Source organism: Astatotilapia calliptera, chromosome 20 (genome assembly GCF_964374335.1).
Source record: "Astatotilapia calliptera chromosome 20, fAstCal68.1, whole genome shotgun sequence".
In the NCBI taxonomy this organism is placed as follows: Eukaryota; Metazoa; Chordata; class Actinopteri; order Cichliformes; family Cichlidae; genus Astatotilapia; species Astatotilapia calliptera.
In genome coordinates this window covers 34,757,145-34,784,553 of record NC_137441.1, presented here as the reverse complement: position 1 = coordinate 34,784,553, position 27,409 = coordinate 34,757,145, and the positions used below count along the sequence as shown (strand labels likewise).

At 42.5% G+C, this 27,409-nt stretch overlaps 1 protein-coding gene across 3 annotated transcripts; it reads right to left on the bottom strand.

The window, feature by feature from the left end:
* Positions 1–322: 322 nt before the first annotated feature.
* wnk3 (WNK lysine deficient protein kinase 3) lies at positions 323–27,162 on the bottom strand. Of its 3 annotated transcripts, none has more exons than XM_026153524.2 (24): positions 26,200–27,162; positions 19,043–19,215; positions 18,389–18,609; positions 17,830–17,987; positions 17,533–17,621; positions 17,196–17,415; positions 16,643–16,964; positions 16,335–16,453; positions 16,033–16,233; positions 12,336–15,596; positions 11,993–12,036; positions 9,855–9,984; positions 9,618–9,734; positions 9,427–9,528; positions 9,274–9,319; positions 9,018–9,170; positions 6,899–8,916; positions 6,434–6,680; positions 4,671–4,756; positions 3,596–3,936; positions 3,227–3,462; positions 3,042–3,137; positions 2,787–2,950; positions 323–2,470 (listed from the first exon to the last, which is right to left on the bottom strand). In XM_026153524.2, the coding sequence occupies exons 1-24, from the start codon at positions 26,917–26,919 to the stop codon at positions 1,922–1,924; spliced, it is 9,813 nt and encodes a 3,270-aa protein (XP_026009309.2). In that variant the 5' UTR covers positions 26,920–27,162; the 3' UTR covers positions 323–1,921. The 3 variants fall into 3 exon arrangements, with proteins under 3 accessions (XP_026009309.2, XP_026009311.2, XP_026009312.2); XM_026153526.2 differs by having other exon boundaries at positions 6,575–6,680; XM_026153527.2 differs by lacking the exon at positions 12,336–15,596.
* Between the last annotated feature and the right edge of the window lie 247 nt (positions 27,163–27,409).

Below are 27,409 nucleotides of genomic sequence, written 5' to 3'. Positions count from 1 at the left end.
CCGCTTCTGAACAACCATACCACTTGGCATGAACTATTCCTCTTAACCACTCGTGTTTCATGCCTTTGATTTACATTTAGCAGTCTTTGTCTGTTAAATCACATGTTTTCTGTGGCACACAATCTATTATTAATAAATCAGAAATACCGCTTTGACTACTGGCTATTTATTAGACCAAAAAAATGTATTAACACCTAACCATCGATGGTCTAATGTGTGTATGGCTGATAAGCTGTCAGAGTGTACAGTAATATATCTGCTGATGATATATTACTCTGAATGTCTTCAACTACAAAATGAGTTTAGAAATCAAGAAATGAAGGATGTTTGACTCGAGTAAACCTTTAGTTGTGTGCATAAAGCACAGTGGCCCACATTGCATCTTCTGATCGTTGAATTCAAACAGGCTATATTTAATAATTAAATTGCTCACAATTGAAACAAGGAATTTGTACAATGCCAAACAAAGCTGACACATGAGCATGTGAGGATCTCACATTGGTGTTGATCAAACTTAGAACTGGTGTATGACTGAAGCGCTCACTTGTTTTGTTTCTGTTGTTTTCCTTTTCTTCTTCTTCTTCTTCTTCTTTTTTTAGAAAGTAAGCCTAAAACATAGGCAGCGTAAACAATTCCACTTGACTACAGTGACATTTGAGAGGCTGCTTTGATGCATGAATTAATGCACTATACCAGGACTATTACAACACTTTGTCACACAGAAAAAAATAAACTCACACGCTCACAAAAATGCAGTATTTTTAGAAAAAGGCAATATGAGAATACCTTTATAATTTAGTTAATGATAACTTGGCAGTTTTTTCTTTTCCTTTTAAATCGTCCTCTTCAGCACTGGTATAGATGATATGCAGCAGAAATAAAGGAAAATGTCAAATGTGAAATCATATCATATTGAAAGCAAATGTATATGACTCGTTACCTCAGTGGGCTGCAAACAGTAACTGTGAGATTCATGAATATACAGCGAGTACAAGCAGTTTGCACTAGGCAAGTCAAGCCAGCCATAAAATCATGCAGTCCTGGGTTGAATGCACCCAAATATTTACTGAACAGAGATGGCAGATTTGAATTTACCATCATATTATGGATTCATCTGGTCATATTAATTTTGTTACAAACATAAAACAATATAAAATCAAGCACATGCTGTACAGGTACACGACACCTCGACAGTGTGTTTGTTTGCACTGCAGTTAAATGGATAGCCGGATAAGTGCTGACCTCTGAAACATGCTGCTGTCAGTTTGGGGGTTTTTTTCTGATTGCCTTTGAAACACTTGATCTGTAGGCTTACAGTTTTAAAATATGATGAACAAAATCCCCTATGCATCAGGTATTAATCATTGTGCTTCTACAAAAATATTTTATGCCTTAAAGACAAATGAAAACAATACGTGCTGATCAATTTAGATGATCATTACTAATTGCACTTTTAAAAATTGATAGTCCTTTCACTGTAAGCATTGACAAATCCAAAGAAAAATGTCAACACCGTCAAATATTTTGTCCTTCTCGTCTCTGCTTAGGGAGATTTCAGGTCCCGCTGAGTTGGTTTGCAAACAAAAACGTTAATGTTATTTTGTGTCCAAAGACAGAAGTGATATGTACTCAAATAATCCACCCACACTCATAAATGCACACACTCATACATCAAAGACTTTATACAGCTCAATACTGATTCAGAAACCCCAGCCATGCTTCACATTACCCTCTGCCTGTACATGCTACAACCTATCACCTTTCTTTCACATTCATTTCCCATCACATCCACAAGTACACTAGAACCCATATGTCATTGCAGTCACAACTCTCGCACACGTACACAGAACTAACACTCTAAATGGATCTGCTTTACATCCATCTCTTGGACCTTCATATTGGCCTCACACTTCACCTGGTTTCATTTCTGTCCCAGAGGAAGAGTAGAGGTGGGGGGTGTTTGGTGAATTTTGGCACTGGTAGGTAGAGCAGCAGTAGAGCACGATGAGGAACAGGTGGAAGAGGGTGAGGAACAGGAGCAAAATGCCCCACCAGCAGCAGCAGCGCTATCTGTGGGTGCAGCGGTACCACTACCAGGCAGCAAAGATGTAGCGGTGGACACTGGTGATGTGGGCATTTGGGAAGGCAGCAGCGGTTGGCTTTGAGGCTGGGCGATGGGTGGTGTCTGTGATAAAGACTGAGACTGCATGGGAGTTTGCATCAGGGGCTGTGGTATCTGCTGGCAGAGTTGGGACTGTGGATAGCTAATCTGCTGGAGGGGGAGAGACTGATGAAGGTGTAAACTTTGCTGCATCTGCGGGACTTGAGCCAAGTGTGTTTGTGGTGGAGGTCCTGGAGAGTGCAGGGTGGACAGGCTTCCTCCACCCGTGTAATGGGAAGAGGGTGCCACAGTCAAACTGGCAGGGGTTGTGGGCGCCTGTGCCACTGGAAACCAACCTGGGGGAGCCACCTGCACAAATATAGCAGTAAATACTTAGAGACTATGACTACAATAACAAAACAAACCTTTTGGTACTTTTGGCTCAAGAACTGTCTAAAACTCTTAAAGCTTTCTGACTTAGTTGTATCATCATCACCAAAAACCATGAAGAATTGTTTGGTAATTCAAAATCACACTCAAAAAAGATTTTTTTCCTCTCATAAACAATAAGCCACAGTTTTCAGTAAAATGCATTTGAAATATATAAAGTTTATTTATCCAAATAATTAATTATTAAGAAAGACATGCCTGATATACCAACAACACTTTTCATGTGTAGTCCTACCTCAGTTCCCTGGCTCCAGCCTCCCAACTCCTGCACCTGCTGAATCTGCTTAATTTGATTCAGTGAAGGCTTAGGCGGGGTGGTGCTCACTGTCTCCTTTGTCCAATTATCAACAAGTTTGTGCAGCTCGTCTGTGAATGTACTTTTTCTTAGAGGACTGTGATCTGTGGAAAAACAAGGCGACTCGTCATGGCACCAACTGACATTAATTATGGTATGCTGACCCGATTTTAGCACTACGAGGATAAACCGTACCTCTTTTAGCAGGTAGTGTAGTAAGGTGCTCTGGCTTGCAGTACAGTGACAGCCTATTCTTTTCACTACCTGAAAAGCTGCTTGACTGCTGAATCCCTGGATGAGACATACAAGACACAGTTTCGCAGAGAGCAAATCTAAAAAAACAAAACAAGAAAGTGAGGAAGAAATAGTAAAAGCCTCACCAGCATGTGTAACTCCATTGTTGTCTATGTGAGAGTGAGGCCTGGCCCGAAACTTTGTTTTGGTTGGCCTGGGCCTGCGAGGTGAGAGGGCAGGGGGCGCTGCAGGAAGAGGAGGGGTACGAGATAGGGAGGCAGGCAGACTCTGTCTTTGGTCTTTGAGGGAACGAAGCTGTCTGTACAGCTCCTGGAGCTCTCTGTTCTGCTGAGCCTGAAGGGAAACCACCTCTTTGATGTGCCTACAGAGAAAGAGAACGGTTATGTACTGTGGGAAAGAAACAAAAATAAACGGAGACACAAAGAAGAAAATTCAATAAATGGAGAGGCAAAAGTCTTGTACAATAATAAAACTTCTTTCCCTTGTTGACTTACTTTTCTCTGAGCTTGTGTAATTCTCTTCGCAGGTCTTCATCCTCTAGCTCACTCTCATCATCATCATCACTGCTTCCAAGGGGTGAGTGGCTGTGGCCAGGACCTCGAGGAGCGTGGGCCATTGATGGCGTTCTCTTACTTTCTTCTTTATCTCCTTCCTTTACCCGAGATTTCCTCCTCTCCCTCACCAAATCAGGAGACACTGGCGAGCTGTCAGTCTGCCTGTCATCTTTCTTAGTCTCAGTCTGGGTCACAGAGAAACGGCCAACTTTTCTGTGAGTGCCACCACCATGGCCCGACGGGCGATCCTTTGGAGGAGAGGTCTGGGGCACTGGAGTCACCTGGTGATTAATAATGTGAGAAATCTTCATTGCTTGTTTAGACCAGGGCTGCAACATTTTGTCGGCATAATTCATGACTCAACTATAAAAATTAGTTGATGCAAAATTTTACTGTCAACGCTTCATATACTAATACCAAGTAAATGTGTTTTTGTAACTGCAATACACTACAGGAAGCTATGGGGGAAGTATCACCTATATCGTCTGCCAAGACTGCAGACAATACTAAGGAAAAAGAATGTAGTGCGAACTGCAAAACAGGAGGTCAGCAGAAAATGGAAACAGAGATTTTAAAAAATGTGAAAGCATTTCACAGAAAACAAGCAAAGTTAAATGCAGACTGTGCAAAGCAGCGCTTTCCTTTCACAACAGCAGTACTGCTGTGCACGAACATTTAAGGCCCGCCCCCTGGAGCTGTGACATCAACTCTGAATGGGTCAGTTTTAGAAAGTTAAGTTAGTTCGTCACACTGATACCTTGTTCATGTAAATGTTCGTACCGTCATGTTTATGTTAGCTTAACTGTCAGAAACTGCTCAGGATGATACTTGCTAAGCGCTTCCTGGGTCATTATTTTGACCCGGAAACATATGAATATGAAACATTAATCGATGACTAATCAACTAATCAAAGAAAAACTGGCAGATTAGTCGACTACCAAAATGTTTTGTTGCAGCCCTAGTTCAGACTGTGTCAAAGACTGAGACTAACAAGAATCAGCTAATGTGCTCCTACCTGAAAACGTCCTTTAGAAGGCTGCGGTGGATTAAGTGGTGCTCCTGCCTTCCCATCTTTAAACAGCTGACTGCTTGAATCTGCTTCTGATAATGAGAAAGGGATGAAAACAAAAGGGATAGACAAGGACAAAGATACAAAAACACAAACACACGTATAAAAAACACACAAATGATGATACAGACATACAAGAAAGGAACAGAAACAGAAAAATGCACATGACAGTGAGACATACAAATGCAAAAGGACAGACACGGAGAACAAACACAAAGGCACAGTGTTAAGACTTGGCCATTCAAATCACAGAACATTGTGACTTCTTTAACATGCATGCAAATCTGTAAACTGTGTAAACATACTTTCTGTGGATGTCAATTTTAAAATGAGGTCTTTGTGAATTTAAAGTTGTTAAAAAAACTTCGTGAGGTGTGGGGAGTAGTGGTAAATGCATTCATTAAAAGCAAAAACATATTTTAAAATACCAGTTAAATACAGTATAGCCCACCCACACATCCACGCTCTCATTCTCACCAAGTCATCACTGCTCCACCCACTCATTAGACAATGTAGCCCAATATCACATTTAAGATCTTTGTCAGAGCAACAGTGATATTGGTCAGTGTGTTTGATATTTGGGATTGCGACATTAGAGTATGTACATGGATCACCACAGCCATTTTTAAGGGAAAAATAAAACATAAAAATTAACATAAAATATATACAGCCTGGTATATGTGTTACTTACAGGTAATGGTCCATTATTAGTCACGCGTGTAGAACATAACATACATGCTCATGCATGTGCTCTTGTAACAGAAGATCTAAGCTACTGCTACACACTTTACACACATAAACACGATTACATGCAAGATGACTGGAATACTTGAAAAGCATGATAAAACGTAGCCATATGGAAAGCCTAAACGTGTGCAAAAGAGCCCGGCAGTAACTTACAATCCTTTGGTAATGCACACACTGTATTCTAACATATTATGACCTTCACTTACTTCACTACAGCTACATCATATGTTATTGTTTTGGAGCAGTGCTACTGTGTATGAGTTTACAGGATAAGCCTGTATGTATTCTGAACTACAAACAATTACATAACATCAGCTTGGTAACTTAGCATCTATGCTATCTGTGTAATGATGTGAGTTGCATTACGCTGTCTACACTGAGTCAGCAGGTGCAGTTGAGATGATTGTTGCTGGCAGTGCCTGTGGACTTGGGACAATGAAGGGACGTGTGATGTGAAGGAATATTTCCTTGGCACAGGCACAGCTTGTCTTTACTCCATAGTTCATCAGCACTGGGAGGACATCAGATTTGTGATGCCAAACTCTTCCTACACTGTGCCAATCTCCCACCCTCCTCTACGCTCCACTGTTCTCGCCCCTGAGTGAGCAAGTCATGCAAAAAGAAAGACTGCCAAGAAAATGAAATTTAGTAAAAAGGAATTTAGAAAAAAAAATCAATAAATAAAAACAAACAGTAATGTATGCAGTGATGTCAACACTAGGGACTTACAGGGGGGACTATAACCAAATAAAAAAACATACATAAAACAGTATTATTTAGCTGGAAACATTAATGTCCATTAACATTAACTTTAAAGCCTTAAAGGTTAAAAAAGTTATTTTGCTATGTTAAAATTAGTACTAGATATTAGATTTAGGTCCATGCCCCAACATCCCATTCTCTCTCTCTCTCTCTCGCTCTCGCTCTCTCTCGCGCGCGCTTACTCCCTAAAAGGACGCTACCTTGCTGGACTCTGGGCTTCTTGAACAAGCTGGCGGAGTGACGCAGTTTGCATGCCCAGTTTTTGAATTTTCGAGTCCAGGATTTCTTGCTAACAGGATTTCTGATACTAGGACATGTCAGGTTTAGGCCAAAATATCCACCTCCTGCATTGTGCTGCTGCTGTCCGTGCCGGAGGGGGATCGGTTGCTGATTGGGGGGCCATGATGCATCTCCAATGGCACTGGTGTCAGAATGTGAGGGTACAGCCTAGAACAGTTAAGACAATTAAGAGTGGCTGCATGGAGTTGAGATATAAAAAAACGCAGAGATACTCAAACATTTATATAATACAAATAATCGCGGACAGCTGAAACATAGTGGAGTCACATTTACACACTGAAACAGAACAATAATTATAATTCACTACAGTGAAAGACAAACTGAAGGAGAATTTACTTGAAATCTAATCTGTGGTATTCACTCACAAGAATGGTTGGTTCTCCTGGTACAGGTGGGCGTTGGGGCCCAGCAGAGTCATCCTGATAGGGAGGCAGAAGAGGGGTGGGTGGGCTGGATGAGACAGAGGTGGTGAGGAGTGATGGGCCAAGCTGCTGCTCCACTGGGTCCAACTCCATAGAGTTGGGCACCTCTTTGGAAGCTTTCTCTCCACCTCCTTCTCTCTCTGGGTCAGGAGAAGTGGAAGATGAACGGGAGGTGGTGGAGGAAGTAGTGGAGGATGAGGACTGTGGAGAAGTATCTGAGATGGAGGCAGGTGGGGGGAAAGATGAGTGGTGGATTGACTGTGGCTCTGATGACTCATCACCACCTGCTGATGTGGAGGCAGCTGATGTTGGGCCAGAGGTAGCCCCCCCAGCCAGTGCTGTCCCACTGCTGTACTCCTGATACAACAAATTCCTTAGCTTTTCATCCAAGGTTTTTATGCGGTTGTCTACAAATTCAATTTTGGGGGGGCCTTCGCTGTCTGACTCGGCTACGGAGGAAGGTTGAACAGGGGATGGCGTCATTACGTGGGAGAATGTGGGTAAGGGGGTTTCAGCAGTTCCCAGATGCAGAGGTGGCAGAGAGGAGTCAGAGGAGGGATGAAAGGGGGCAGAATAACTCCCTGTGTCCTCTGTAACACTTGTCTCTCCCGTGGACACCTCTGACTCTGACATCTGTAAGGAGGACTGCTTCTGTAGTGGAAACTGCAGCTGTTTGAGGGGCGTGTCCACAGCTTTAACCATCTCCTGTTGCTGCTCAGTATATTGTGATTGTTTCTGTGCCTGTATGTGTTGTGATAACAGCTCAACAGGCACTTGGGTTTGTTGTGGGACCTGCTGTTGTGGTACTGGGCAAACATTTAGCTGTGTCTGCTGTTGAAGAAACTGCTGACTAACTGATAGGGGCAGCATTTGGTTTTGATCTGGTTTCAAAATTGCAGCACCCATAAACATCTGATGCTGTTGCTGCTGTAGCTGCTGCTGCTGTAAGTGTAATGTCTGTTGTAGGTTTAACTGTTGCTGCTGCTGCTGTTGATCAATGTGGGCTTGTTTGGGGGGCAATGGACCAGCAGGACTCATAATCTGCTGTTGTAACTGCTGTAACTGAGGCTGCTGCAGCAACTGTGGGGAAAACTTTGATGTCTGCTGTTGAACAAGGGGTTGTTCGGTTGGCTGCTGAGGAAAAGGTGGCAGAGGCAGAGACTGCTGTAACACCTCTGAATGACAATGCTGAGACATTCCCTGCACCTCAGTCAGCTGTTGTTGAAGTGGTATTTGTGTTTGAATTAGCTGCTGCTGATGCAACTGCTGGAGAGACTGCTGAAGTGCTCGTTCCTGCTGTAGTGGTACTTGTTCGTGGTACACCTGATGTTGGGACTGCAGTTTCTGTTGTGGTGATGGTACTTGCTGCTGTGATGCAGACTGTAGCTGTTGGTGTGGCTGTTGTGGGGCTGGTTGGGCTACTTGGGTGTATGTCTGCTGCTGCTCTATGCCAAGTTGGCTTACAGTAGAAGGGATGACTACAGCAGGAGAAGGGGAATGAAAAGAGGCTGAAGATTGGTCCACGGCAGACATACGGGGCCTTGAAGCAGAGATCAGAGTATCATCTACACTTTGACTCGCAGTGGAACAAACACTGGTTCCAGGAGAAGTCAGGTTATCAGGATGAATAGTGATGGGTGAGGGAGACACAACAGCAGGAGCAGTGGACAAGCTGGTGAGGTTAGCATCAGGAGCAGCAGCAGATGTTGCTATAGTTAAAGGAGCAATAGAAATTTGGTCAGCAGAAGCTGAGATAAGGCCAGTTGAGGTGGTGACAGGGACAGAGGCTGGTCCAGGCCTGGTTTCAGGTGCTGTGTGATGAACAGGGGCTGCGGTAGCAGAGGGGCTCATGGAAGTAGGTACTGAAACAGTGGAGTCTGGGGGGGAGGTGGCAGAAAGGGTGGGGTAGGAAGGAGAGCCCATTCCACTCAAGGACTCCAGACTTTGGGATCCTTCACTTTCTACAGCCGCAGAAATGAACACGGAGTTAAGTTTTTGTTATGTGGCCAAATGGGCCATGTTAATAAGCCAAAGTAATAAAACCGACTCCAGGAGTGCTCACCTTTCTCTCTTTTAGGAGACTGGGGAATCCTTGTCTCTGCAGTGGGTGATGGTGTGGTTGCTCCCTGACTGGAAAGAGAGTCTCTGTGGCGGATAGTCTGGTTGATAAAGAACCGCCAACGTCCCACTGGGGAGGAATGGGGCACTGGGTCCACTGAGAAACCGTAAAGATTGATTACTGTTTTCTACTAAGTTGAGAAGCATCACATAGAACATATTCCCATTCTACCAGAACATTTGCATATGCCTAAACTTACTGGAGTAAGTGGGAGTGCTGACTTGTAACTGGTCAGTCGATCCAGTCTAGTACGAAAATAAGGATTTATCATTTTGTATATATATTCACGTTTTCTCAGATTCAGCATTATTCAAACAAAACAGAAAGACTAAAGAGGCTAGACTGATAGTACCTCTGAATGTGTCTGAAGCATTTCATGGGCTTTCTTAACTATCGCTCTGAGCTCCTCAACAAATGTTTCTTTCTCCACATCAAGGACAAAGTCCTCCTCCACCTGCAAAGTTTTATCAAATGGCAGTCATCAAAAATTAAAACAATACTTTTCAAAATAAGTGCAAACTACAGGATCATACAGTAATGTACCATGTAATCTGCTATGTCCTCGGGTGCATCCCCTTCAATGTCAAACTTAAATGTCACCATCTTGTTGCTGTGAGTCTCCAACTGACAGTCCACCATATTGTCCCCACTGCCGGACACCTATTAAGTACAAGACAAATAATCACATTTATTCTTTGCTATTAATCTTTTAATATCCATAAATATACTTTAACAAATATAGTAATAAAGTCGGTGTTGGTGTTTCCTATATTTTTTCACCTGAAGCATGCTCAGTTGAAACTGGTGTTTCTCAGACTTCTGGCTGGAAGCTCGTCTCTGAGACTTAAGTTTCTCTAATTTTCCATTCGCCAAGAGCTGCAAGGGGTCTTCACCACTGGCTGGTATACACCTAAAGGGGTCATGGAGATTAGAAATTGTATTGTAAATCTTAAGTGTGTATAAATGTATAAACTCAATTATGAAAAAGTAGGGATACTGTATAAAATAGAAAAAAAACCCAGAATGCAATGATTTCCAAATCTCAAAAATCAGGTCATTTTGAATTTCATTGGAGCAACATGTCTCAAAAAAGTTGGGACAGGGCCCTGTTTACCATTTGGTAGCGTCCCCTCTTCTTTTAACAATAGTCTGTAAACATCTGTGAACTGAGGAGACCAGCTGCTGAACTTTTGGGAGAGGCATATTGTCCTATTCTTGTCTCATGTAGGATTCTAGTTGCTCAAACATCCTGTGTCTTCTTTGTGGTATTTTTAATTTCATGATGCATTAAATGTTTTAACCCTTGTATGGTGTTCGGGTCTGTGAGACCCGTGTTCAGTTTTTTTCAAAAGAAAAATTAAACAATTAATTATTTTTTCACGTGTAAATGTGTTGTGTCTTTCCACTCACTCCACTTGATTATAACTGATTTATTTATAACATTTTATATAAAAGAAAAACGAGAAGCACATTAATTCATAAATGTGATCTAACAAAGGTAAAGGGAAAAAATTAACCATGTTTGCTGTTCATATGTCTTGTAATTGGGATGAAGTAAACATCTGTTGAGTAATTTAACATAAAATTGTTTGATAGTGTTAATTTGGAAAGCCAAAACTCTAGCGGGTCCACCAGACCCATGAACACTGGCTGAGTAACAAAAATACGAACACCACACAAGGGTTAAATGGGTGACAGATCTGGACTGCAGGCAGGCCTCTTCAGCACCTGGAGTCTTCTACCAAAAAGCCAGCGCTGTTGTAAAAGATGCAGTATGTGGTTTAGCGCCGTCTTGCTAAAGTATGCAAGACCTTCCCTAAGAAAGATGTCATCTGAATGGGAGCATGTGTTGCTCTAAACCTGTATACATGTTTCAGCACTGATGGTGCCTTTCCAGATGTTCAGGGTTATTATTACATAGGCACTAATGTAACCACATACTGTCAGAGATGCAGGTTATTGAACTGAGTGCTGATAACAAACTGGATGGTCCCTTCCCTGTTTAGTGTGGTGCCTCAGCATTCATGTTTTCCAATTAGAATTTCAAACTTTGTTTGTCACAGACCATATTTACACTTTGCCTCAGTCCATTTTAAATGAACTTTAGCCCAGAGAAGATGTCTGTGTTCCTGATGTTTACATATGGATTATCCTTTGCATAATAAAGCTTTAACCTGCATTTGTGAATGGCTGTCCAGAATCATCACTGCTAATAAGAGCAAAGTTCCTGTCTATGAAGCAGAGATCAAACACCAGTGTGTCCGATTCCAAATGTGGCACGTCAGTCAGAGGCCCAAACAGAAGCAAACTTCTCATCGTTTTCAATACCGGCAGTTCTATGCGCGAGGAATCTGACCCTGAGGGTCAGACTGTCAATGAGAAGAACATCCAACAAAAACCACCTGAACTATGGTTTCTGTCATAGTGTTATTGCAGGTCAGCACACAGTGCAATGGACTTTTCTGGCTGAACCAGAACAACCAAAACCAAATACTCCTGACCTGCCAAAGAAAGATCACTGAGACTATGCATTGTTACCCAAAATGAGCCTTTAAAGATAAAGGCTTGTGATTTGGCCACAGTGTTTAAAATCTAGTGCAACCCAGGGAAAAATGCAGAGGAGTTTTCCACAAATGATCTAAAAGCAGCAGCCATGCTTGAAGCAGTTTAAAGGCTCTCACTCAACATTTAATGTGAAATTGTAAAGGATTCAAATGTAAAACATTATTACATCATAAGACTCTTATGATTTCTAAAAAACAATCTTTTTGCACTACTACTTAGCTGCAAAATGAATTCAATTTAAAAGAAAAACCAAGTCTCTGAGCATGTTTTAAGTCCTTGTATGGCAAATTACAGCTTCACTCAGTACTGAGATTACATTTATATGGAAATCAGACTGCAATGATATCACTTACCCTGATGAAGAATGACGATCTGCACTTGTCTTACAAGGACCATCCTGTAGAGTGACATATATACAAACACACACACACAAACCATGCCAGCATGAAGAAAAGAATGCAAAAATAGATTAGCTATGTTAACGGCAAGTAAAGCAATAGTGTGATTATGACAAATGACATATAGGACACGTTCTATGAATACACTTAGGAATCAAAATTTGTTAGTATGAATCAAAAAGGTGCAGTCAAAGCTTATTGTCAAATATTTCGATTTAGCAGTATGCTTACTTATTGTGCCAGCATGTCAGTAAAGTTATTATCAAATTTATAAAGCAAACTTTCATACTTCTTGTACCTGAGCAATGCCCAGCAGGGAAAGGTCACAGTCTTGCAGCGAGCCTTGGGTCAGTTTGGGTTTGGGGGCATTAGAATCAAGTGATTGTAGAGTAGTAACAGGCAGAGGGGAGGTGGGTATAAAGTCGACTTGCGCTGGTAAGGTTACCTGGGCTGCTGGTGAAGATGTGGGCAGCTCTGGAGCAGGGGCAACAGCAGGATAGGTGGATGGCAGGGATGTAAGAGATGATAGTGTAGAAGGACATGAGGTATGCAAAGGGCTTAGGGGCACTTGCTGCGTAGGAAAGACAGCATGGGGCAAAATAGGCTGCTCAGATATAGGTGTCTGAGTGTGTATCTGTGTTTGAGAGTGTGCTTGGGCCTGATTGCTGGCTTGTGTTTGTGTGTGAGCTGGTGGCATCTGCTTGGGATGGTGCTGTGGAGAAGGAGGGGCACCTAGCACTAGGTGGCTATACAGAGACAGGGTCTTGCCCTGGGACTGAGGCTCAGCCACATTATTGGGGCCTAATTGTCCAGGAGCAATGGTCATTAGAGGTGAAGTAGGTTGACACTGTGAGGGAAGCTGACTCTCGTCAAAGGTTATCAAAGCTGGTTTCAGAGGAAGTGGTTGCTGAACGGGAGTTGAGCTGGGTAGTGCCGGTAGCTGGGTCTGTGGGGGTGGCATGGCGAGAGATTGCTGCACGTGAGAAAGCTTCTGCAGCTGTTGTTGGTACTGCTCAGTATACTGAGGAACAGCAGGCTGGCAGATGGACTGAATTACTGAAGGGTCACCCTGAACAACTGAATGTAGTGATCTTTGGCCTGGGACTTGTGCTTGTTTGGTCTGTATAGGATGAAGAGGGGCAGTTACTGAATTGAGACCATCTGTTTTAGTTCCACAACTTCCAGCTGAGCCAGGTGACAGAATCATCTGCTGATACTGGATTACTGGGTGCTGTTGTTCCAGCTGTTGGGTAATATGAGTTATATCAGACTGTACAGGTGGTATGGCTTGCTGGGTAGGGTGAGGGACATACTGACTGGTCAAAGGACCAGCAGCAGACTGCGCATGCAACTGGCTAGCTTGCTGGCCTTGAGTTTGTTGTTGGATCTGGGGCTGGGTGAGCGCTGGCATTGGAGCATTTTGCTGAATAAGAGTTTCATGTTGAATCTGACTGGGGATTGAAGCAACTGCACCTGGAGGCTGGACAGTAGTTTGACTTTGTTGGCCCATCATTTGAACATCAGCCTTTGGGACCTGGCCATGCAGTGGCTGTGACTGAGTAAAGGTTGTGGTCAGAGGATGAGCCTGGATTGGCTGAGAAGTTACCTGACTCTGTGTGGGAGTAACAGGCCCAGGGTAACTACTTTGGGAAGGAACCTGCTGGCTCTGGATAACTTGTGTGTGTCCCTGAATCAATGATAATGGGGTAGTTACCTGGCCCTCTGTCATAGCTTGAGGTGCTTGGGCTGCAGACTGAGCTATAAACTTGGCTGGGCTCTGGCCTTGGTTCTGGGGCTGAGCCTCACTTTGTCCTTGCTGTGTAAGGATTTGAGCTGGGACACTTGCAGGCGTCTGAACAGTAGTAGGAATGGTCATGGGCACTTGGCCCTGAGATATAATATAAGTTTGGTGATGAATTACCTCAGTACTGACTGGTGCGCCAACTGATATGTGAGGTTCCATTACAGATGTGTGCTGCTGTGGTTGGGCAACAAATGCCTGCTGCTGCTGCATCAGTGCTACTTGCTGCTGTTGCTCTATCATCTGAGAAGCATGAGGTGTAAACTGAGTAGAGTTCAGTTGTGGGATACACATCTGCTGTATATCGGTTGGTTGATGATGAATCTGCTGCTCACTGTTGCTTTGTGGTATAGGGACAGTTTTGTGTTTTTCAGTTTGCTGAAGTTGAATGATGGAAGCATGCTGCTGCTCTTTAAACTGCTGCTTCATTAGAGCCTGTTGCTGTAATCTTTCTGCTTGCTGTTGTAACAGGACTTGCTGTTGACGCTGCTGCTCTAACTGTTGTTGCAACAGAGCTTGCTGCTGCTGTTCTATCTGCTGTTTGAGTTGCGCTTGTTGCTGCTCTTGTTGCTGCAGCTGAGCTTTCTGTTGAAGCTGCTGCTGCTGCTGTAGCATTAACTGCTGTTGTATCAGTGCCTGCTGCTGTTCCATTTGCCGGATTAAGGCCTGCTGTTGCAGTTGTTGTTCATTCTGCTGCTGCATCTGCTGGGGATGCTGCTGCAATAAAATTTGTTGCTCGTTTTTCCCACTTTGTTGCTGATTCTCTGTTTCCTTTTGTGTTCCAGTTTGGCGCTGTCCAATTTGTTGATATAACTGACTCTGTTGCTGTGAAGGAGGTTGCTTTGGTTGTTGTTGCTCTAACTGATGCTGAAAAATTGGTTGCTCCTGCGGTCCAAGACCGTGTTGCTGCTGCTCTTGTTTCTGCTGAATGAGAGTTTGTTGCTGTTGCTGTTGATCCAACAGTTGCTTTTGTTTAAGCGCTTGCTGCTGCTGCAGCTGGGCTTGCTGCTGCTGTTGAAGCAGTGCTCTTTGTTGTTGCTGATCAAGCTGTTGCTGGACATACAGCTGATGTTGCTCAAGCAGTAAAACTTGTTGCTGCTGCTCTTTTTGCTGCTGCTGTTGTAACAAAGTTTGCTGTTGCTGAAGCTGTTGTTGTGATTGTAGCATTATCTGTTCACAGGGATCCCCTGTTGATTGCATAGCTCGCTGCTCCATACCTGTTTGTGGTGTGAACACATGCTGCTGTGAAGCTGGCTGGACGTGTGGGGCAGACTGCTGTACACAGATCTGCTGCTGAGTCTCAGACTGATGTTTCTCGATGGACGTAGCTGAAAGGCTGTGTTGATGCTGTTCTGTTGCAGGCTGAGCGGCAGTAACTTGTTGTTGTTCAAGCTCAGCTGACTGCCCCCCTATTTGCAGTTGTGGCTGCTGCTGCAAATGAAGGGTGGAGGTCTGGGGATCCATTCCCATCTGTTGTTGTGGGACAATAGTCTGCTGGGGGATCACGACAGACTGTGTTTGTTGGGGTGCGGCCTGGGAAATGATGTCAGTGATCTGCATGGGAGTGGCAGGGTGTTGGGTCTGCTGAGCGTGGGGCACAATTGTCCTTGCTAGTCCAGCAGTATCACTGACTGGCATGGATGCAGTGAGAACATTAATGGGTGCCTGTGGGGAAACAGGTGGTATGTATGACTGTGAAGGGGCAACTGATCCGTGGGGAGCGGCGGTTTGAAAATCATCTGATGGGAATGTTTGTGACTATTGAGTGATAATGGGAGAATGATGTTTGGAGTTGAAAGAAGGGGGAAAAGAAAGTAGCAGAAAAATTGGGTTAAGATTAAGCTTTGGAAAGAAGCATCAATTATCAACACATTTAATTTTAATCAGGGTGTCCCACAGTGCTTTATAGCAGAGGTTGGCTGCCTCCCCACAAAATTAACCAGAATCACAATTTCACACTCCAAGCTAATATAGTATTTAATGAGAGAGACATCTCACCACCTCTGACAAACAACTTCCTGGGGGAAACCCTGTGTAGTGTAAAACCAGATGGCGAATCTCAGATGATTATGAGGATGATTTATGTTGGCACAAACAGTTATTAAATGGAAAAGAACATATTAACATTAATGTTAGCCTTCATTGCCCCTATGTTAAATTGGGCTGTCAGTTTGCACATTATCACCATTTTCACCTGAAAGTATTGTTGAGGTACACTTGGTGATACCTGCGGAACCACGGTACCGGAGTGAAGAAATGTCTGACCCATGGGTCCTCCTCCACTTTGTCCTAAGGACATGCTTGTCATACTAACACTCGGCCCAAGAGGTATAGTAGCAACACTTGTACTCTCACCAATGGGGGGCATCTGAGGATGAGGCAATGCACCAGTGCTCTGTTGTGCAAGAAAAATAATGAACACATATATAAATATATATATAGTATTTAAGTTCAAAAAACAATAATTTTATCAGTAAGATATAAAAATACACCTACAGATGCAACTGTGGGTAATGAGGTCTGTGAGTGGGTATATGAGTCCCCCTGCAGAGAGTATGCCTGGCTCTGTCCACTCGCATAAGATTCACAGCTTGCAGATCCAATGCTCTCCCCTTCTGAGTAGTCAAAGACATTTAAAAAATAAGACACTATAAAAATTCAGACTACACAAAAAGTACTTGTTCAAATCATATTCATGTATTTTAAAATTTTCATTTAAAATTTCACCATTATAATTGTTTCATATAGATACATTTTGATCAGCTACTGGCACATGGGATATGTCACTAAGGAGCACACTGTACCTGGCAGATTTAGGGTTGCCCCACTGAAAATATTTTGCTGCCTGACACGTTGGTCCACTTCAGGAAGCTCCTCGGACTCCTGCACTCCACCTCCTCCTCCGTCTCCCGTGTGTCCAGCTACCCCTTGCACCAGCGAGGATGGGTAAGATGGATGAGTAAAGGTGTAGGAAGTGAGAGTGGAGTCTCTTCGTTCTTCAAAGCCCTGCTGCTGAAGGACCTGCTGCTGTCGACGCTCCCTTGACTTTTTGATTAGGTTCACTCTGTCCCGGATGGATTTTCCGACCACTTTGGCATCACTTTCATGAAAGAAGCCTGATTTCACCTGTAATGTAGAGAGGCAAAGAGAGAGTAATTAATTAATGGGCAAATTCAGGTGAGGAAATCTAGATCAGCTGGAGAAATCTTGAAGTGGCTGATAGATAAAGTGAAGGGCTTGTAATTCCTAACCTGCATTTAAGCTTTTAAGTATCAAATCAAGGCCTTTTCCCAGTCAACAGTACCTGACACCTACGGACCCGATCAGCTTATCAGGCATTAATTATTCCTGCCTTACCATCTCTAGAGCCACTTCTTCAGCACTATCATTTTCCAGGTCATAGCTGAACTCAATGGCCTCATTGTCCTTGTGCTTCCCCTTCAGCTTCTTGGGGTCTTCAACCCAAATTCGGAGAGCCAGGCAGTCCTGGATGCCTGTGTCCTCCTCAGCTAGTTCCACCCGGACGCCTGTGTCCTCCCCAAAGAAAGCATGGTTCAGCAGGTCTCGAATGGAGAGTCTGTCAAGAAAGGAGAATTCGATGATAGAAGAGACTGGGACGTTTAATGATCACATTACCAGTCACTCTGCATAATAGAGTGGATGCCATAGTGTTATGAAAGCAAATTCTGCTTACCTCTGGCTTTTGTTCTGACGAATGCAGCCTTCAATGATCTCTTTGATCTCTGGGTCATTTACTTTGTCAAAGCTGGCTGGCTTTATACCCTGAAAAATAAAAGAAACAGGAAATTCATTGTATTCTACAGGAACTTATGTAATTAGGATTTTAAGTCCTGCATTTAACAATTAAAACATTTTCAGAGTTGAGCCAAAAAGTTTAGATCACAATTAAATAAAACAACAATCAATTAGATCCTTATGCATCATCACCACAAATGCATAGAGTTTGCTTGCGAATATTTCAAAGACTCACGCTTGTGACTTTGCGATAGATCTGAGCAGCATTTTGGCACTCAGAGTAGGGGTACTCTGAAGTAGCCATCTCCAGCATACACATCCCAAAGGCATATACGTCCACAGACTCATCATAGTGCTCCTCATACATCTCTGGAGCCATGAACTCCGGGGTTCCTGTTAAAACCAAACAGTACTCTATGACAACCCAAACATCGAAATATTATTTCACTACAGATTAGAGTTTGTATTTACAGTGATGTAATACCATCCACAAAGCAGAAATTTCCTCAGACTCAGTGTAAGAATTTTCAAGCTGATAATAATCTACCTACTCATCATCTAATTTATCTTTACTGGGCACTGCTTCTGCAGGCTAAGAGAGCTGGCATTTCATCATCAGTGCCCTCTTTCTACATTCACCACTAACATAGAAATAAACTATATGTCTACTGAAGTTAAGTGAGACTTTTGTAAAATCTCAGTAGTGCTGAATGCAGAGGAAAGGCCTTAATCTTGTAGAGACAGGGCATGAGTGATCTAAAAAGCATTCAATCTATAAACTGCAAGCAGCCTACCTATAACACTCTTTGCAAAGGAGGTCCTCATAAGAGTGGCCAGTCCCAGATCACCGATCTTGACTGATCCTGTGGGGCCTGTTATAAAAATGTTGTCACACTTGAGGTCCCGATGGACAATTGGTGGAGTCCTGGTGTGAAGGAAGTGAAGGCCTTTCAGAATTTGCCTACACCAACTTCTAAGGACCTTGGGTTTCATCACCTTAAAGCGCTTCAGGTAACTGTGGATAGAGAATAAAAGCAATCAAACTCAAAAGGATATTGTAATAAACAACCAATAGACAAAACGTGTAAGTCAACACACTGACAGCGATAGCGAAATATTATGAATTACTTATATTTCCTGAATTTGAACGTGTTGTGATAATGTGATGACACTTCACCTGAAACACATTATATATCTCTGTATAAAGCAACACATCTGTCCAAATTAATAGTACATTAACTCTATGCACAATAAAAACTGTGTTTTGCGGTATGAATAATCTCCATTCATCAAATTCATTAACAGAAGTGAGTACCAAGGTGTTGGCAAGACAAACAAATGAATGTGGATTAACAAATTTTATAGATTAACTGAAATAATTCTTTTTTTTAGAACGTAATAAACATAGACTCAATAATAGCTATCTGTAGCAGATAGGTTACACTAACGTTTTGAGTGTTCCTGATGTCATGAGTTCAGTGACTAGTACAATGCACTTCTTTCCACGAAGTACAGACTCCCAGGAATCATAGAAGCGGACGATGTTGGGGTGCTGAAGCCCCTTTAGCATCTCTGCCTCTTCTTTGAAGCGTTGCTGCTCTGCCTTGGTCAGCTTGCGATCCTGAAATAGGAGGTACATGTCATGTCATGAGCCTCAGCATCTGTTTCACTCCCTTACTCCGTGACTACTCACAGGAAACCAAAACATAAGCCTGCCCTGGACAGCACTCCCATAATGAAGCAATAACACCTACTGCCACTAGATGGTGCTAGCAGCATATAGATGTAGCTCTGCAAAGACAACACCCAGTCACTGGCTTTATAAAACACATTTCTACTGCATCTGCCACACATCCCTAGTATGGCGGACAGAATGGCTGTTGCAGAAATACAGTTCACTGGCACAAGCAGCTTCCTATAGGAACAGAGATAGCACTGACTAATCCCTCAGTTACACACTGGTATATAGTCTTTTGCAATCCCTAAGATTGATCGCATAAGGTTTTTTCTTCTGTTGTGAATATATAAAGCATGTTTGTTTTCTTCTTTTTACATTTCCAGACATTATACTGCTTTTTCTTAAAATACTAACACTTTAATTAATATAATTTGCTGTACTCTATTCACATAGAAAATACACGAACATGAATTTCCCAGCAGGTGGGAAAAATGTTTCAGAATATGCTATGTTGTGATAGTGATTTGAGAATTTATTAAGAGTCACATAAAACTGTCAATTAAAGCATTTCACAGTGAGAGATGACTTTGCTGGCTCCACTAAGTGAGTGTGTATTTTTAGACTCTGTCATTAACAACTGTTGCTATATCCATGTATACAAATCCATCTTTTCAGGTATGCGGTCATTTGAGCTTTATTAACCTAGGGACCTGCTATTTCAGGGAATTATCACAGGTTTAACAGGAAAGTTACGTGTCATGGTTTTGTATTATTAAAAAAATCTAATTTTATGCCATTTATGCAAAGAACTTACGAAGAAATAAAAACAAAACAATACAGTATGTTTCACTTATTATCAATGGGGATTGGGTGGCAGCCACTACTGTGTCACAAACAGACCTCACTATAAATAGAAGTCATCATAACACTTGGTTTCCACTAATCGATTTCATTGATGTTAAGCTTGCTTTTTTCCCCACAAACCCCGCCTCCCCACAGGAAGGTGGAGTACTGCAGATATTTGGACACAGATCAACAGATTTTCATGTAATGTCGATATGCAGCCTTCTGTCACGTTAAATATTGATATACATTTTTCTGCCTACACTAAAAGCTCTGTACTTATCTTTTCAGAGCACTTTTGCTCTCTGTGTTGATGCTGGTTTGGTGTCCTTTTCTGGAAATATTAAGCAATCTCTTCACCCTCCCCTCTCAACGGAGAAGAAGCATCAACAAAAAAGCTGCTCCTTTTTGCACTCACTAAGAATTAGTTCCTCAGAATAGCCTTGCCCTTACACCTTCCTGCCTTTACTACTAAGTCTGTCATGTTACTATGTTTGAGCATTCTTATGCAAATGTGAGTCTCAATGCTGCCTGCTTCTACCTGTTCTCATATTTTCGCGTGTGCTCACGCTGTGCTGTATTTTGTCAGGGAGTACTGTCTGTGTCCTCGTTCAGAGCTCCAGTCTACCTCATTGTCTGGCACACTGTGAAACAGTGTGACTGTGTCTGTTGCCTCCTCAGCGTCTATTTTGTCTCCCCACAGAGCATTGCATCATCAGCCACCCTTAGGGTCAGCAAAGGTTATTAAGAGTTCAGTTAATATCTGTCTAGACGTACTCACACAAGCCTGCTGCCCACTGTGAACCAGCTCACACATTCACACTAATATTCTCATAAATGGAGGCACAGCATCAATGAAGAAATCCCTCTAACTGTATTATTAATAAGCCAAAAGATCACAAAAGTCTGATATTGTTAGATTAATTGGTGATTATAAATCGGTTATTGGTGTGAAGGGCTGTCTATCACTCGGTGTTGGGACGGTGATGCAGTGACATTGTGCCCAAGGTGAATGCTGCCCTTTCTTCCACCACCCTGAGATGCTGAATTAGATTAATGGTCAAAAATATAAATGGATAGATATGACAGTACAAATAATGCATTGGTAAAACAGCAATTTGCAGACATGGAGTTTGCAAACAAAATGACAAAATAGACACCAGAGGGAAAGAAAAACAGTTGCAAAGCAATTTGTTAACCATCAATTAAATGACAAAGCAACATAAACACACAGACAGTTCCACATTTCTGCTTTCAAATAGAGAAATCATAAAAATTCGACATTTACACATATACTGTGTAAATAAATGGGAGAGGCCAGAAACCTATTGTACTCCTAGTGTCAGTCTTCTATGTATGATGTATGATTTGAAGATTGTGGAACTACCAAAAAGACAGCAGTAACTCTGGATAACTCTGGTTAAGCAGTTAGAGAAGTAAAGCTGAGAGGGTTTGGACATGTGCAGAGGAAGGATAGTAGATATACTGGATAACGGATGGTGTTACAGAGAAGGATGCTAGGAATGGGGTGAGACAGAGGCAGTTGATCCACTGTGGTGATCCCTAAAAGGAGGAACCTTTCTCTTTCAGAAATATTTTGATATTCAGTTTTTACTTAAAGTGTGTCATAGATGGGCCCACAATGGTAATTGTAGAATCTCAGACATGTGAAGTAATTATTTCACCCTGCATTATAATGACTGATTTTGGCCATAGTTACTGCACAAAATATTTAAGTATGTAATACTTTGTAATGCTCCTCTTATTTTGTTAAAACTTTCAACATCATGTATTTTTTTACATGGTGCATCTGTGGCAGGGACTTCAGTACTATAAATCAGTAAACAGAATAAGATCTAAGCACCATGTGCACCGTGAGATTTTTTTTGGATCAGACATCTGGTAGAGCAGAAGGTCAAGCCGCGGGTTATTAAGTAGCCTCATAAAACACCAGGGTAAATGGGAAGGATATAGCTTACAAAGTACATAAGTCGACGGCATGAAGCTGGGATCATGAATGCACCATGTGAGTCTTAAACCATCTATTTTGGCAAGCACTGTATAGGTATCACATATACGTATATTACACTGGGGTTACATTCTTATCTGAGATGGCTATAGCAGGATAAAGGGGACTAATTTGGAGCACTATCCGAGGAGCGTTATTCATACTGAAGGTGTATATTTATACATTTATCAGGGTGCATGCACCGTATCTTGTTCTGCAGTTAGCGTTTTAAGGTGGTGGATGGCTAAGATTAGATTACTCTAAGCTCCAACAGCCCAAACTAACAAGACAGATTGCTGCAAAAGGGTTGCCTGCATACCAGATTAAGACTCCAGGTCAGTGGGCCAGGTTTACAAAGATCTATAGAAGCCTTTAGCCAACACGCAGGCCTTTACCACTACAAGAAATGTGTTCAATTGTTTCTTGTTTTACTGTAGTACTACTGTTGTGGAGTGGTAGAGACTATACTTTTATACTATGTGTCTACGTTTTTGTTTTCAAAACAAACCAAACTTTTTGCTAGTTCCACATTCTTCACAGATTTCTGGTTCGACATGTTGTCAAACCAGAAACCTACTCTTCAGATGAAATGGTGTGACAACTGACTGCTATCTGACCAAACAGATTTTTTTCAATGGGCTGCCTTTGACAATTATCATACCATAAAAAATGGATCACCAGTGCTAACCTTTTATTGATTTCTAATCAAGCTATACAGTTAATGGTAGTGTTATGCGGTCAATGTTTCCAGCAATCAATAGCAACTGAATCTCTGGTTGCTGGTTAGGTAATAAAGACTCTGGGGGGAGGATACAGCCCCAGGGACACTTGTCAGCTATCAGAGACCCAGCAAATATGTGCCTGGCCAGTTTGATTAGATTGATCCAATCGGTCTAGTCAGTTCAGCTGTAGTCTATTTGATTTAGCCTGAACCAATTTTAGTCACCCATCATTACTACGTCTTTGCTTTTCCTGATCAGACTGGTCTTTCACAATGAGAAACAACAAACACAATCCCGACTCCTCCCTTTATTGTTTTTATAAAGAAGTATATCCAGAATAAACACCTTTTGCAAGTCAATGAGCATGTTGACGTTCACTAAGATACTTTGATCACTGCAAAATTGACAGTTTTTAATAGAACATATACAATATGACAGTTAACAAAAAAAATCCAAATGTGTTCTCTTATCACTTCCAAACTGTCAGACTTGACTGCATGCAGTCTTTACCAAGCCAGCACACATGGTACAGTGTTTGGAGAAGGCAGCCTCCTAAGCTGACATTTACCTTTTGATATGGAGCTAAAATTCTCTGAAACAAAACAAGTAAAATCACCAAACCCAAAGTGGTGACTATTGTTAAACTCAGTACTAAATGCTTCTAGTCTTGTGAATGTAACTGGCCTGGGGTGTGCTGGACCTGTCTGGGATGACTGGGTTGAACCAGTCTGGTTTCTGCCTCCCGAGTTATGCTGTCTGTGCAGGATTTTTGTTCCAGCCTGACAGGCACCCACTGTAATTAACTCCCTGGATCACTCTGCATGCTCACTCAAACAGACAAAAAAGTGATGGGGGAGAGTATGGGTGCAGGGGGAAAGTGGGGTGAGAGAGAAAGAGAGAGGGAGGGTGACAGGCAGACACATACAGTGATATGTTGACACAGACAGACAAGAGGGCAACAGCTCCCAGTTATGGGATTCAAACAAACACATTCCCCTGTATGGATGGCAATATACGACTGAAGCAATAGCAAGGTTGATGTATAGCTCTGCTCTGTGAGGTGTGGAATTCCCTGGGAAAGGGAAGGAAAGAAGAGGGATGGTGTCCACACTGTGAACTTTAATTACCCACTCATTCAAGCTGCATTTGGACAGCTAATCCCCCGGCTTCCCTTTCTTTATGGTCACAGGAGGACAGGAGTCTGGTGCTCCCAGGCTGCAGTCTCACAGTAAAGTGGACAGCATCAAACAGTGTACTGGCTAGTCATGTACAAGTCATTTATCATCCTGTCCTGTGCTTTTTCATTGCCATCACGGCTTTAAGTCATTATTATTATGATCACTTTTGTCTAGTCAATGGCAACCTGAAAACATTGAAACCATGAGTAGACTTTGGTGATTTAGAGTAAATGGGTCAGATCATGTGCACCGAGTGACTAGAATGTTGCACTGAATGTTGCACTGGATGCATCTATAGGCGTGTGACCAGGCCTCTGTGTATGTGCACGTTTGTGTGTGTTCATGTGTCTCCCTGCGTATGGTAGCTTAGCATTAGCTACATGGCTGCTCACTGGGAGGGATGCCATGGTAATCCTGTGTTTGGCTCATTGTGTCCCCCTCTGTCTTTCCTTCTCTTCCCTTCACGATCACCTCCTGTGTCTGTCACTTTTCTTTCTCACACGCTGCCTTTTTCCCTTCTCCTAGCTGTTGCTCTGTGTGTCAGAATTACAGTCTGTTTGTTTTTCTCAATTCACTATCTGTTTGTAATACAAAATCTAATTATACAGTAAATTATCTATTATCTTCTCAAATGACTTAATAATTTTGGATTGAAGCAGCCTGTTTTATAACAATTACCCCCAAAACTTGCTGTTCTCAGTAGGACTGGATGGGTGAAGTTTAACACTGATGGCTTTTCATCTTCAAAAAATGATCACAAAAATGTTGTTGCTGATGTCATGACAAAAACTGTCTGGTGGCAAAACACAATTCTAACATTGATACCGCAGGTGAAACATGCTACCTTTGCAAGCTCTGTAAATTTCCCCCAAAAAAGGGCAAGTCGATTATTTAAGTAGCTCTGAACAACTGCTGATATGAACCTGTTTCAGTAAGTGTTGGGAGTAATACGAGAAAAGGTGATGAGGGCATTCCTGCTGCTTGTTAGTCCAACAGAAAGAGCCTGATCTCAAGGATTAGCCAAGACTCTTGTTTTGGAATTAGCTCCAAACCAAACACATGACTGACTTTCCTCACACAAAGCCAGCAGTCAGATCAGATGGCTAACTGTAACACTGCTGTCTATTGTGAGGCTAAGAGTCAGAGGGATGCATTTCTTTGCTCCTCCACGAGGCTGCCTCCCACCATATTTAATATTCACACCATATAACAATGTTTCCCATTACTTCTCCACATAATTACGTTTGGTGGGCTACAGCGTGTAAAGGCTTTGACAGAGGAGCCATATTAAACATTTATAATAATTCGACATTTTCCTCCCACTTCAATTACAATGCATGAAAAAGACTTTCTCAGAGTGATGTTTGGTGCAGTCACCCCTACATATGCTACAGTCCTCCTATTTACTCTGTTCTCACAAAATACATCTCATTCATAATTCCATTTCATAAACAACAGATAGGCTGTGCTTTGTAGACCTGGTTACACCTAAAGGAATAATACAAAAACAAATAATGCAAACATTAATTTATCTTCTCTTAGTGCTTGTGATACATGCATTAGACTGCATGATTACAAGAAGAAACAGCTTGTTTAATAATTTATTTCTATAAAGCAAGGCAGATGCCGTATATCCCCTTCATGATGTGTGCTGTTATTTGTTTCTTTCCTGATTACTACACCTACAAGGTTCAAGGTTCAAGGTTCTTTATTTGTCACATGCATAGTTATACAAATAAAGAACCTTGAACAACAAGCATTGATACAAACCTGAAAAACAATAATCGCCTTCATACAATTCAGGTAAATACATGGCATAGTCTTTCTGATAGGACACCTATCACAACAAGAAGATATGCTGACAGTCTATTCTATTATTCATACAGTCCTAGAAAAGGCAATGCCTCCACTTTCACTGTGTGCTGTCACTCAGCTACAAGTGATGCTCCTCGTTTTCACCTCAGTCTCCACGGAACTGCAGTCACACAGTCTGAATAGGAAGCAGACTACGTGCTGAGATTTCCAGATCTCTGTTCATTTTACAACAGTAATACTGTGTTTAAATTCTGAAGTGGATAAATAAAGTATAAGTATTACCAGTAAACCTACGGCATTGTGTTCTTTAAGTGCACTGATTATAATAATTTTTAAAAAAGCAGAAAACAGACTGTCTTACCTGAAGTTCACACCAAGCCACCTCCACCCAAGTCTCGGTGTCTAGGCCTTTATAGACGGTCTTGAAGGCTCCTCTGCCTAGTTCTATGTCAAATTTGAGGAACCTTCCTCCAGGAGAGGTAGCAACAGCTTTCATCTCTGCCTCCTCTTCCTGTTCTCGGTCCCTCTCCTTCCCCCTCGGTACAGGTGCAGATGAAGGAGCATCTTTCCCAGGCTCATGGACTGAGCTGGTGCAAGACGGTTCATGTCCCAAGGTTGCACAGGATGAAGCAACCCCATGCTGCTGAGGACTACTACTAAAGACTGAGTCTGATGAGCGCAGCTCCAGGTGGGGGGCACTATGTGATGCCAAGGTGGGTACATCCACCTCATCGTCTTCCTCACAAATCTCCACACTCTTCCTGAAGAAGCGCTTCTCCCTTCTTAGTCGTTTCTGACCTGTATCGATGGGTAGGGAGGGTGTGGAGAATGAAATAGGTCTGAGTACGGTCTCCTCCTGGGAGGCTTCTCCTCCACCACCGCCTCCTCTGATTCCTCCATCTTCTTCTGTTGCTGCTCTCCCTGCTTCTGTCTGGGAGGAGGATGAGTCCATAGGGGTGCTGTCTGTCCTCTCCCTTTGTTGGTCGACCCTGCCCTCCCACTCCGGGTCCTCCTCCTTCTGTCCATCAGGTTTCTCCGAGGAATCCTCGGTGCCTGCGGGCTCTCCTGGGTCAGTAGCCATGGGGAATGGGCTTTCCCACCCCTGCTAGACCTCCTCCTCCAAACCTTTGTTCCTCCGTCAGTCCCCGTCTCTCTCTTTTTCTGTGGTCACCCTCTCACTTCTTTTAACGTGTTAAGAGACTGCTGTCCTTGATCAAACGGGTCACTCTGTCACTCTTTTCCTCCGTCGTCTTCCTCGGACTCTTTTACTCTGCTGCTTTACAGAAGCACAGAAGCAGGGTGAGATGTTTCTATCTTCACTTTCCTTCTCAACATTGCCTACATTTTCTTCAGGAGCGACTTGTTTGGTGCTAATCAGAAAGAATCAGACATCTCAGGGCTCAAACAAACACAGGAAACCAGGAGGGTTTTCTTCAAGCCAGCTGGGGTAAGCAGCGCTGTTATTATTTCAAACTCTGATGCGGAAATCTTCAAGTAAACCTGCAAGACAAAAACAAAACACAGTCGATTGACATATTTAAATCTGTTGAGAAAAACACTGGTACATTATT